This window comes from Triturus cristatus, chromosome 7 (genome assembly GCF_964204655.1).
Source record: "Triturus cristatus chromosome 7, aTriCri1.1, whole genome shotgun sequence".
NCBI classification, from domain to species: domain Eukaryota; kingdom Metazoa; phylum Chordata; class Amphibia; order Caudata; family Salamandridae; genus Triturus; species Triturus cristatus.
Genome location: NC_140590.1, coordinates 1,877,344,639 through 1,877,356,912, shown reverse-complemented (window position 1 = coordinate 1,877,356,912; position 12,274 = coordinate 1,877,344,639). Strand labels below are relative to the sequence as shown.

The window sequence follows — 12,274 nt, the reverse complement described above, 5'->3', positions numbered from 1 at the left end:
TGGAAGCGAGAGAGAATGGGTGTCAGAGAAGAAGAGAAAGAGAAAGCAAGAGGAGTCCAGATCAACCTGATAAAGTGGTTCATGCAACAAAGTGTTGAAATGTTTGATGGGATCTGAGAGTGACTCCTCTTCGTGGGTCTGGCAGCAGAATATCGTGGAATAAATATTGTCTGACAAAGATATTCTGCCATAAGTATCCAGTGGCGGCTCCTCCGCTAAGGCGGAGGAGCGTTGCCCCACTACTCAAAAGGAAACTAAAACGATGATAACATATCGGTATTATCATTTTAGTTTTCAGTGACTCGGGGCTAGCCGGAGCAGGTACAGGAGTTGTTTGCACTCCTTAGGTGCGCTAGACTGCTTAGCCGGCCCGCTTGGGTTGGCCTAACAGTCCTGCGCACTTTGTATCTTCTCTGCCAGGCTGATCACACTGCCTGGTGAGGAACATGCAAAGGCTCCCTGTCCCCGTCGCTCAGACCAATCACAATGCTGCATTGCAGCCCAGGTGCTTCCTTCTGGTTCCTGCTGCCGGACCGGAGACAGGAAGAAGAGGACAGAGGAGAGGCAGCGGCCGGCAATCCGAGGTAAGTGTTTATTTACTTTTTTTCATCCGCCCTACCCTACCACGCCCCATCACCCGGGTCCGGTAGCAGCCGCTACTGTAAGTATCACACATTAGAGTTAGAAAATTAACACTCAAAGAGATTCACTTTTTGTAAATGATGTTTTAGACATGATATTATAGTCAGGCATTATTTTTGTCAATGACACTCTGACACACAGCCCTCTTTGTGTTTGTGTGTCTTTGCACAGCTGTAGATAGAAGTGCTGTCCACAGTAACACAAGAGCATCAGAGGTGGTGGAGGTACCACAGACCAGGGGATGAAGGACTGTGAGGGGTGTGAGCCTGAACAGTCTAGTGCAACACAACATGACATGTTAGGAACATATTTGCATGTGAGAGTGTGAGGTGGAAGGGGTTAAGGCAGGGGCGTACCCACCAAGCGTGCAGCAGGTGTAGTGTCACTGGGGTCCAGGGCTGTGAGCTTGAATAGTCTAGTACACTACAACATGACATGCTAGGAACATATTTACATGTCAAAGTGTGAGGTGTGAGAGGTGTGAGGCAGGGGTATACCTACCAAGCATGCAGCAGGTGTAGTGGTATGGGGCCCAGGGTTGTGAAGGGCCAAGTGTGCAGCAGGTGTAGTGGCACTGGGTCCAGGGCTGTGATGATGTGAGCTTAAACAGTCCATTACAATACAGCATGACATGTTAGGAGCATATTTACATGTGAGAGAGTGAGGTGGGAGGGTGTGAGACAGGAGCGTACCTACAAAGCATGCAGCAGGTGCAGTGGCACTGGGGCCTGGGGCTGTGAGGGGCCCACTGCACCACAATTGTAGCTGCTTTAGAGCTCTTGGCATCTTTGATCCAACACTGGTATGAGGCACTCCTACCCAAGACTAAATCATCCCTGCATCTACAACCCCCGCCCTCACTTTCAGCATCTACTCTCCCAGAGTGACGCTCACTAACATGGCTGAACCCTAACACACATGAAGACCAGTCTATGCCACACTGGATCTATCTGTCCACTAAAAGTAAGAGAAGCTGTTTACCTGGATGGAGGCACAGAGAGGTTTTCAGAAGAGAGCGTGGAGGATTCTGGGAAGACCCCGGACCATCTCCAACCTCATCTCGGAGCCCAGCACAGCTCTGCACCCTGGGGCTGTAGAATACTGCTCTCTCCACTGCAGGGGCGAGGAACCGGAAGAGAGGGAAGGTGGAGAGAAGAGAGAGGGAGAGGGTGAGGGAGAAGGAGAGGGTGAGGGAGAGAAAACAAAGAGGAGATATTAAGTGAAGAAGGAAGGGTGAATTTCTTTCTGTCCAAACTGCAGGGCCCTAATTTACTTCCAGTCACAATAACAAAGCCCTTCAGCACTTTACACCCTCGAATACAGCAGTCACAGAGTGTTAAACATATGTAGCTTCAATGCGTTAATAAAACTATGGGGTATATTAACAATACCCCTGCAGCACTTTTACACCACCAGAGCGTCACTTTTGTGACACTCCGGAGGTGCTGTGTTCCGACCCATATCTACAAGGCTACACAAAGCCATCCTGCATGGCTTTCCATCGCCTTGTAAATATGGAGTAAGGCAATGCCTTACTCTGCGTGGAAGGGGTGCTCCATGGGTGTTGCTGTGGGTGTTCCCAGGCAACACCAATGCTTTTTGACACTGCCCCAGATTTACACATAGTGTAAATCAGTGGCAACACCAAAACTAATGCCTTCCCAGAGCAGGTGTAACGAGGAGAAATGTTTCCACATGTGCCGCATTCTGCAACACACATAGAAAGAGGAAAACACCTCCTTTGATTGTTTTTGTGCAGGAAGGTAGCTCACCCCTTCCCACCCCCAAGAACTGGCCCCTTTATACTTCTATTTCTACAAGTTTGGGCTGGTACCCGTTGTATCCCTGCTCCCAATGGTATTGTATTTTTTATGTTTTTCTTGTGATTTATTTTTATTTACTGTTATGAGCTGCACTCACTTTGTTAATGTCTCTCTGAGCGGGGCTGGCGTTAGCCCACTGGGACAGGCCGGGCACCCCCTCTTGAAAACTCAACACAATGACTTCCACTAATATCATGAAGTGGAATGTCTGGGGCATACACACTCCATCCCAGCGGTACACTTTGTATTCATACTTATGCCACAGATAGACACATATAGAGTTTCTACAGGAATACCATATTACAGAACTAGAGGGTACGTGTTTGCAGAAGTGCTGGAGGGACAAGTGTATTCCACTAACTACTCCACCTATGCCTTGGGGGTGCTGGTAGGGATTAAGGAGGTGGTCTTATTCACGGCCACACAAATTTCATAGATCTGGAGGGTTGATACGTTTTAGTGGAATATTCAATGTTATTGATGCACACGCTTAAGAAAAATTATACACATTAGAAACAATCATCCAATATGGACTTCAGTTCTTCTTGTTTATTCATCGAGGATTCTTCCACTCCCAACGCGTTTCGTCGTTTGAGGGGTATAACCCATACGACTTCCTCAGGGCTGGAAGCAACATAAATATCAATTGTAACGGATTGTAATAATAATGAGCAACTGATATCCGACGCGGCATTGTCGTCAATAGGGTAAGCGTCTGAGATGTGAAGTCCTTTTCGCTGTGTATACTAGCGTTTTTGATCAGTCGAGTGGTAACACCATGTTATATAATGTTTTGTAGGACATTTCGTTTTGGGGCCATAAATATTTTGGCTGTGTCATAAAGACTACGTACGATTCTGATATTGGAGGATATTATTAGCGGCTATACAAGAGTTTGTGCATCTCTATCTCACGACGTATGGAGTTTCACCTGTGTAGGGGCATATGTTAATGTCATTGGTACATTAAGTGTACGAGTGAGTAAAGAGAGAGGAAGATTTTCCTTTACTTCTACTGACTACACTTGTTCTATCTCACATGATCAATATATCCTGGTCAGCTGAAGAAACGTCTAACTCCAGGTGAGATGAGAAGGTGGCTGGAGTTTGAAACTAGGAGGAGGGGCTAGTGGGAACTAAAGCAGTGCAGATTTTAGCGACAACTGAGGTGTAGTGCAAAGTGTGGGCAGGCGCTGCCGAGCTCCACAGACACTCAGGACACTGTAAGCCAGAGACTCAAGAAGGGAACAAATCTAGGCAGGAGAGAGCGGGGCCTACACCCAGACCGGAAGTAGGAAGAGAGGAGTTTGTGGACTATTAGTAGCCGTCAGAGCCTGGCAGGCAGGGCCTGTGGGAGGTACTGACTGTGTCTATGTTTGTGAGGTGACATCATATGGTTGCCGTCCATGTCACACATGCACAGTGAGGTCAGATCGCCTGTGCTGTGGGTGTGCGACCCTGTGCATAATGTAGCCAGAAGTTACTTCAATTTTCAGGTTCTGTGATGACAATCAATATCACTTTACTGTGCTGTTCATTGAAGAATAGCTCAGTCACCCATGCCTTGATAGTGTTCCCTTGGGATAGTTCAGTCACCTCATCCTGTGATAGTTCTCTCTTGGGATAGCTCAGTCACCCCAGCCTGTGTTAGTGCTTTCTTAGTATAGCTCAGTCATCATATCCTGGGTTAATATTCTCATTGGAAAGCTCATTCGCCCCATCCTGTGATAATACTCTCTTGGATAGCTCAGCCACCTGTTCCTGTGTTAGTACTCTCTTTGGATAGCTCAGTTGCCCAATCTGGTGTGAGTACTATCTTGGGATAGCTCAGTCACCCATACCTGTGTGAGTACTCTCTTGGGATAGCTCAGTCACCCATACCTGTGTGAGTACTCTCTTGGGATAGCTCAGTCACCCCATCCTGCCCGAGTACTCTCTTGGGATAGCTCAGTCACCGCATCCTGCGTGAGTACTCTCTTGGGATTGCTCAGTCACCCCATCCTGTGTTAGTACTCTCTTGGGATAGCTCAGTCACACCATCCTGCGTGAGTACTCTCTTGGGATAGCTCAGTCACCCCATCCTGCATGAGTACTCTCTTGGGATAGCTCAGTCACCGCATCCTGCGTGAGTACTCTCTTGGGATAGCTCAGTCACCCCATCCTGTGTTACTTCTCTCTTGGGATAGCTCAGTCACCCCATCCTGTGTGAGTACTCTCTTGGGATAGCTCAGTTACCCCATCTTGTGTGAGTACTCTCTTGGGATAGCTCAGTCACCCCATCCTGCGTGAGTACTCTCTTGGGATAGCTCAGTCACCCCATCCTGTGTGAGTACTCTCTTGGGATAGCTCAGTCACCCATGCCTGTGTTAGTACTCTCTTGGGATAGCTCAGTCACCCCATCCTGTGTTACTTCTCTCTTGGGATAGGTCCTTGGAGAGAGTGACTGAACCTTTATGATTCAGTATTACAGGTGCTGCTCTCACAATGTTTGAAGTTATTTCGCCGCTAGGTTTGCCCTCCGTTGCTACCCGGCTACGTTCTGCCGCCATTGCAAATTACACATGACTCAAAATCTCAGTCACTCGACAGCAGAGCTATCCCTCAGCATAGAGAGATTACACAGGTTCAGACACTGGAGCTACAGCTCGGGTTACAGAGATCTAACAGATACAGATGTTGGCGCATCTGTAAGGTTAAACAGTTCTTCCGGGCTATGGCCTTGGACAGAAACTTGTATTTATGGCCTTAAAACTTCATCTATATAGATGATGCGATGGCGCCAAATAAATCATAAAGAATCACCATAGCAGCAACTGCCCTCTGGCACCAAGCAAACCCCAGCAGCAACTGCCCTCTGGCACCAAGCAAACCCCAGCAGCAATGCATGTCCCCATCTCAGGACAAATTACCTTTCAAAATCATTTTATCCCCAGACACCAGATTGGCATTTCTTGAAAAGTACAGATTATAGTCCCGAATGTCAGCTTTACATTTAAGTAATAAAAACATACTATTCCCAGTTTTTCTTCACAACAGCACTGCCCTGCCTCCTCAAAGTGCTCCAGCCCCCTTGTGAGCGGGGAGCAGACTGTCGCCTTTGCCCCCCATGGCTATCCCCCAGCTACACCGATGAAATGAATGTGTGAGGGCCTTAAGACCCTCATAACGGCACGGTGGGAGCCTCATGCTGCCCATGCGAGGCTCGTGTGATTCTCACATTAGCTTCCTGGTCACCTCAGGTCAGCCCCTTGCAGACCTTCATACAAACCCCATGAAGAGACTCGCGGGATCCTTGGGGGGCTTTTTGTGGGCTTTGCGTAGATTCATGTTAAAGACATGTGCCATGTATGTTGGCATCAGGGGAGTACATGATGGCTTTGTGTAATCCATATGTCAGCCTCATTTTAGCCTCATGTAAGCATTATCGCAGCCTCTTACTTGGTTTTTAGGTGAGGCCATGTGACCTAACTCAGGGCATCACGTGAACCTCATGTTAGCCTCATTTGAGACTCTTGTAAGCACCATGTATGCCTCATCCATGTCATATCAGCCCCATGTCCGGCTCATGTCAGTCTGAATTGCTCATCCTTTCAGCCTCACAGGGGCTCATGTCAGGTTTCTGTGGCCCTTGTGTGGGCCCTGCAATGCCCACTGTGCCATCTTGATTGTTTCTTACATTTTCTGGACTTTCCCCTGATTTCTGTGTATCTGAGTGACAATCTGTGAGTCCACTGGAGGCATCATCATGACTTATCTCTCAAATATCAGCTTTAAATATGCCTCCATCACTTCACCTCACTTCAGATCACACACCTCATGTCACTGTCTCTCTCACTGTCTCTGTCCCTCACTTTACCTCTGCTGCATAATGTCCTTCTCAGGCCTCTGCCTCCAGCAGTGTCGCTTGATCCACCCCAGAGACACACTATCAAGAATGTGTACTTACTCCTGCCCAGGGCTTAATTTGAGCCAGTGGTTCCTGGTGCTCAGCACTGGCATTAAATTGTCCACAGCGGCACCTATGACAGGCTGCCACATGGTGGTGCTGTTTGTCTAAGTCAGAGATGAGAAGAACAGCTATTTATTAATTCATTATAATGACTGGGACCTGCTGCCCAAGCCATTCTGATAGCTCTGGGGCTGGAATAGTCTGTTTGGTCACACGTGTAGGAGTGCGATGGTTAGTAGCGTGTTGGTGCTGTCACTCGCAGGGGCAACGGGTGGTGCAAGCTGCAGTGGCCCTATGACGAGGCCCCTGACACGGATTGTCTTTGCATGTTATGAACTGCTCCTGCGTGTGCCCTCATGACCCCAGATCACCATCCCTGCAACTCTCAGCACTCGGAACACTTAATACGAATAATCACCATCATCATCACTGACCACAGCGCCCCCTTCAGGAGCCTCCACAACACTTCACAGCAAACCTCTCTGACTCATCGTCATCATCATCACTGACCACGGCGCCCCCTTCAGGAGCCTCCACAACACTTCACAGCAAACCTCTCTGACACATCATCATCATCATCAGTGACCACGGCGCCCCCTTCAGGAGCCTCCACAGCTCTTCACAGCAAACCTCTCTGACTCATCATCATCATCACTGACCACAGCGCCCCCTTCAGGAGCCTCCACAACACTTCACAGCAAACCTCTCTGACACATCATCATCATCACTGACCACGGCGCCCCCTTCAGGAGCCTTCCACAGCTCTTCACAGCAAACCTCTCTGACACATCATCATCATCACTGACCACGGCGCCCCCTTCAGGAGCCTCCACAGCTCTTCACAGCAAACCTCTCTGACTCATCGTCATCATCATCACTGACCACGGCGCCCCCTTCAGGAGCCTCCACAGCTCTTCACAGCAAACCTCTCTGACTCATCATCATCACTGACCACAGCGCCCCCTTCAGGAGCCTTCCACAGCTCTTCACAGCAAACCTCTCTGACTCATCATCATCATCATCACTGACCACAGCGCCCCCTTCAGGAGCCTCCACAGCTCTTCACAGCAAACCTCTCTGACTCATCATCATCATCACTGACCACAGCGCCCCCTTCAGGAGCCTCCAGAACACTTCACAGCAAACCTCTCTGACACATCATCATCGTCACTGACCACGAGCCCTCAGAACACTTAATACTAACAATCATCATCTTCATCGTCCAGGTGAATGCAGATATTAAACAATCTTTAAGACAAAACTTTGAATCAGACATTACTGCTGAGGCCGCCGGCCACCTCCTCACTGTCATTCTGTGGTTACAATGTAGAGTCAGGGCCTCTATTTCTTTTCATTTAGAGTTTTTCTAATAAAGTCTAAGGCAGAGAGGCCCTTTCACATGCCACGGGGGGGTCTTAGGGTGTCTGAAAGTCAACTCCACACTTCTTACCCAGACGATAGAGCACGATGTTTATGAATGTGTTGACGGCAATCATCACTCCCAGGGTTATCGCCTGCTTCCTTAAACGAGGGATCTCATCGCCACCTGGAGAAGAAATCACAGAATCCTGTGTTTAATTTTACGTATCATATCATAGGATGCCTTGTAATATCCTCAGTTAGTGTGTCAAATCACTCCCATGAATGTCAGTGTCACTGAGTCTCTGTGGGTACCAAGACTGGTCACTGAGTTTCAGTGTTTGCCAAGACTGGTCACTAAGTCTCAGTGTGTGCCAAGACTGGTCACTGAGTCTCGGTTTGTACCAAGACTAGTCACTGACTCTCGGTGTGTGCCAAGACTGGCCACTGAGCCTCCGTGTGTGCCAAGGCTGGTCACTGAGTCGCAGTATGTGCCAAGACTGGTCACTGAGTCTGTGTATGCCAAGACTGGTCACTGAGTCTCAGTGTGTGACAAGACTGGTCACTGAGTCTCAGTGTGTGCATAGACTGGTCACTGAGTCTCCATGTGTGCCAAGACTGGTCACCGGGTCTCCACTTGTGCCAAGACTGGCCATTGAGTCTTGATGTGTGCCAAGACTGGTCACTGACTCTCAGTGTTTGCCAAAACTGGTCATTAAGTCTCAGTGTTTGCCAAGTCAGATCACTGAGTCTCAGAGTGTGACAAGACTGGTCAACGAGTCTCGGTTTGTACCAAGACTAGTCACTGAGTCTCGGTGTCTGCCAAGATGGGTCACTGAGTCTCAGTGTGTGCCATGAATGGCCCTTGACTCTCTGTGTTTGCCAAGACTGTTCACTGAGTTTCAGTGGGTACCAAGACTTTTCACTGAGTTTCAGTGTGTGGCAAGATTGATCACTGACTCTCAGTGTGAGCCTAGACTGATCACTGACTCTCAGTGTGTGCCAAGATGGTAAGTGGCTTTACTTATTTGCCAAGATCAACCAGTGGCTCTCAGGATATGCCAAGCTTAAACAATGAATCTGAGTGTGCACCAAGACTGATCAGTGTGCATTTGCTTCAGGCAAAACATCTGTGAGGAAAGGAGAGTGACCCTTAGTGTATGTGCTATGGCTGGAAGTAAGTCTCAGTTTGATGCAATACATGTCAGTGACTCTGTGTGGCTCCGGAGACTGTCTAGAGACCCTCAGTGTGTGCCACATCTGGACTGAAACGTACTGTATGTACCAAGTCTGTATTGTGACACACTGCATGATCCTTATCCAGCTGCCATTTACTGCGTATATAAGGCTGGACTGTGGCTCTCTCTATGTACCATTTGTTGACGGTTGCTTCTTGTGCATGCAAAAGCTGAACTGTCTATCAATGTGTGTAAAATGTTACCACGGACACTCAATTCGTGTCAAGGCTGAGCAGAGAGATTTGGTGTTTTTCAAAGCTGGACAATCTGTGCTGGTGTGCATGTCTGGGCACCAATGCTGAGTATAGCCTCTTAGTGTGTGCCAATGCCGGCCATCGCCTCTCAGTGTGTACCAATGCTGGGCATCGTCACTCAGTTTATGCCAGTGTACACCATGCCCTCTCAGTGTGCATTAATGCTGACCCTCACTTCTCAGTATATTCCAGTGTCCATCGTAGCCTCTCAGTGTGTGCCAGTGCTTTCCATCGCCTCTCAGTTTATGCCAGTGTACACCATGCCCTCTCAGTGTGCGTTAATGCTGACCCTCGCTTCTCAGTATATACCAGTGTCCATCTTAGCCTCTCAGTTTATGCCAGTGCTTTCCATCGCCTCTCAGTGTGTGCCAGTGTTCACCATGCCCTCATAGTGTGCATCAATGCTGGCCATTTCCTCTGTGAGTGCCAGTGTCCACCATAGGCTCTCATAGTGTGTCAGTGCTGGCCATTGCCTCTTAGTGTGTGTCCGTGTGCACCAATGGTGACCAGTCCCTCTCAGTGAGTGCCATTGCTGACCACTGATTGTCAGTGTGTGCCAAGAATGAGTCGCTGTCTCATTGTGCATCAAGACTAGTGACTGATTGTCAGTGGATGTGCATTAAAATATCAAATATAGAAATATTGACCTGCACAAAATGTAAACTACCGACATACAGATTGCATGTGTGTTGCGGAGCTCAGCACGGGTCCTAATGATTGGGGTCCTTCTGAGTTTGTTTCAGTTCAGGACTTCACACTGGAAGGGTCTGCTTCCAGAACAAATCCTCTATACAACACAAACTCACCTCTGCAGCATAGTGCAAATCTGTGCATTGTGCAAGACAGCCTAATGAGAGCACCAGAGCGGATACGACAGCAGCTGCAGCAGGTCAGTCTTAGCAGATACAACTCTGCACTGTTTTATTCCTTCTCACCTGTGCAACATACCAGTAAATGTGACTGCTGCATTGTGTGTGCTGCGATTAGGTGTGATTTCTACATTTGTCCTGCACAGACCGTGCACTGACTATAATTAATTTACTCCAGACAAACTGCATCACGCACACTACTAGATAAGGTGAACAACCTTTACAATGCAACTATTACAACGCACTACACTTACAACAAAATTTTTACAACGCAACATCCACTACAACGCATTCCATTACATCGCATGACACTACAACGCATGTTTAAAAACTACCTTTACAACGCATTCCATTACATCGCATACTACCTTTACAACGCATACCATTACAACGCAATCCAACACTTACCCTACTGTTGCACCCCCTGGAGTTAGAATAGTAATTTTTACCCCTATACTATCCAATACTTACCTTAAATGCAATTTAATATTATGCGTTGTAATGGTATGCGTTGTAAAGGTAATATGCGATGTAATGGAATGCGTTGTAAAGGTAGTTTTTAAAAATGCGTTGTAGTGTCATGCTATGTAATGGAATGCGTTGTAGTGGATGTTGCGTTGTAAAAAATGTGTTGTAAGTGCATGCGTTGTAAAAGTGTGCGTTGTAACGACATACATCCCTAGATAAAAGAGGGGGTTCTTCAGCTCCCCTGTCCAGACTGTATAACACTAACCATTGCCTTCAGATGATGTTTAATCCCCTCCGTCCAAGGAGAATGCATCAGAATTACCTGTAGAAGAGATCTGATTCCTTCTCTGATTCCTTCTCGGAGCCCTCCTCGATGCCATCGGAGCCTTCACTGATGATCAGGATACTCAGAGGAGCAGGATGCAGTGAGAGGTACTCAGGTATGAGTGCGTCTCTTGAGTCGCTAGGGAGGGATCTATAAAACAGATACAGGAAACTCCACTTAGAAAGTGCTGATGGCAGCATTCTGCAATCTGTGTGTGAGGGGAGGTGAATGATGGGGGTGCAGATCTACATGTCACTGTGCACCATATGTGTGTATGTATGTGTGTGCATGTATGTGTCTCTTGCAGGGTTATGTGTCTTCTTTTGGGGTGGGCAGAGAACGTTGCTCCACCAGCGGAGCGGAGTTAGCCAGCCACCTCTGCACCCTGGCCCCGTCTCTGCTTCTGAACCCCATCCAGGTAGGGTGAGCCTGCCCTGGCCCCGATGGACCCGGTCCCCAGCACCTAGACCCTCGGATGGCTTGCAGGAACATGGGGCTCCCACACCGCAGGGCCCGCCGAACGGAGCTCAAGCCCCAGGCCCGGTCCAAACTTCCAAACCCTAGGCCAGGCCGGGGAGAGCCTCCCTGGGCCCCGATGGACCCCCTGTCCCCAGCACTGGGACCCTTGACTGGCTTGCAGAATGGGGGCTCCCGCACCTTGGGGCCCACTGGACAGAGCTCAAAAACCCCAGGCCTGGTTTCAACTTCTGAATCCTAGGCCAGGCTGGGGAGAGCCTCCCTGGGCCCAGATGGACCCCCGTCCACAGCACCCGGACCCTCGGCTGGCTTGCAGAACATGGGTTCCCGCAGCCTGGGGCCTGCCAGACCGAGCTCAAGTCCCAGGCCTGATCCCAGCTTCCAAACCCTAGCCTGGCCGGGGAGAGCCTCCCCAGGCCTCATGGACCCCAGTGCCCGGACCCTCGGCGGGCTTGCAGGACAGGGGTTCCCGCACCCTGGGGCCCGCCGGACAGAGCTCAAGCCCCGGGCCTGGTCCCATCTTCCAAACCATAGCCAGGGTGGGGAGAGCCTCCCCAGGCCCCGATGGAACCCCGTCCCCAGTACCCGCACTCTTGGCTGGCTTGCAGGACAGGGGGGCTCCTGCACCCCAGGGCCTGCCGGACAGAGCTCAAGCCCCGGGCCCGGTTCCAGCTTCCAAACCTAGCCAGGCCGGGGAGAGCCTCCCTGGGCCCTGATGGACCCCCGTCCCCAGTACCCAGACCTCGGCTGGCTTGCGGGACGGAAGCCCCGGGCCTGGTCCCAGCTTCTGAACCCTAGCCGGGCTGGGGAGAGCCTCCCCATGCCCCGGTGGACCCCCTTGTCCCCAGCACCCAGCACCCAGACCCTCGGC

At 49.6% G+C, this 12,274-nt stretch overlaps 1 protein-coding gene across 1 annotated transcript in view; it reads right to left on the bottom strand.

Moving 5' to 3' along the window:
- LOC146813588 (zinc-binding protein A33-like) overlaps nucleotides 1–11,040 on the bottom strand; it is a 56,753-nt gene extending 45,713 nt beyond the window's left edge. The window contains exons 1-3 of the mRNA XM_085614779.1: nucleotides 10,924–11,040; nucleotides 7,864–7,959; nucleotides 1,629–1,755 (exon numbers count right to left, since the gene is read on the bottom strand). Of these exons, the coding sequence (XP_085470905.1) occupies nucleotides 1,629–1,755; nucleotides 7,864–7,959; nucleotides 10,924–10,981 (281 nt within the window). The 5' untranslated portion in view covers nucleotides 10,982–11,040. The remainder of the gene's footprint in view (nucleotides 1–1,628; nucleotides 1,756–7,863; nucleotides 7,960–10,923) is intronic.
- Between the last annotated feature and the right edge of the window lie 1,234 nt (nucleotides 11,041–12,274).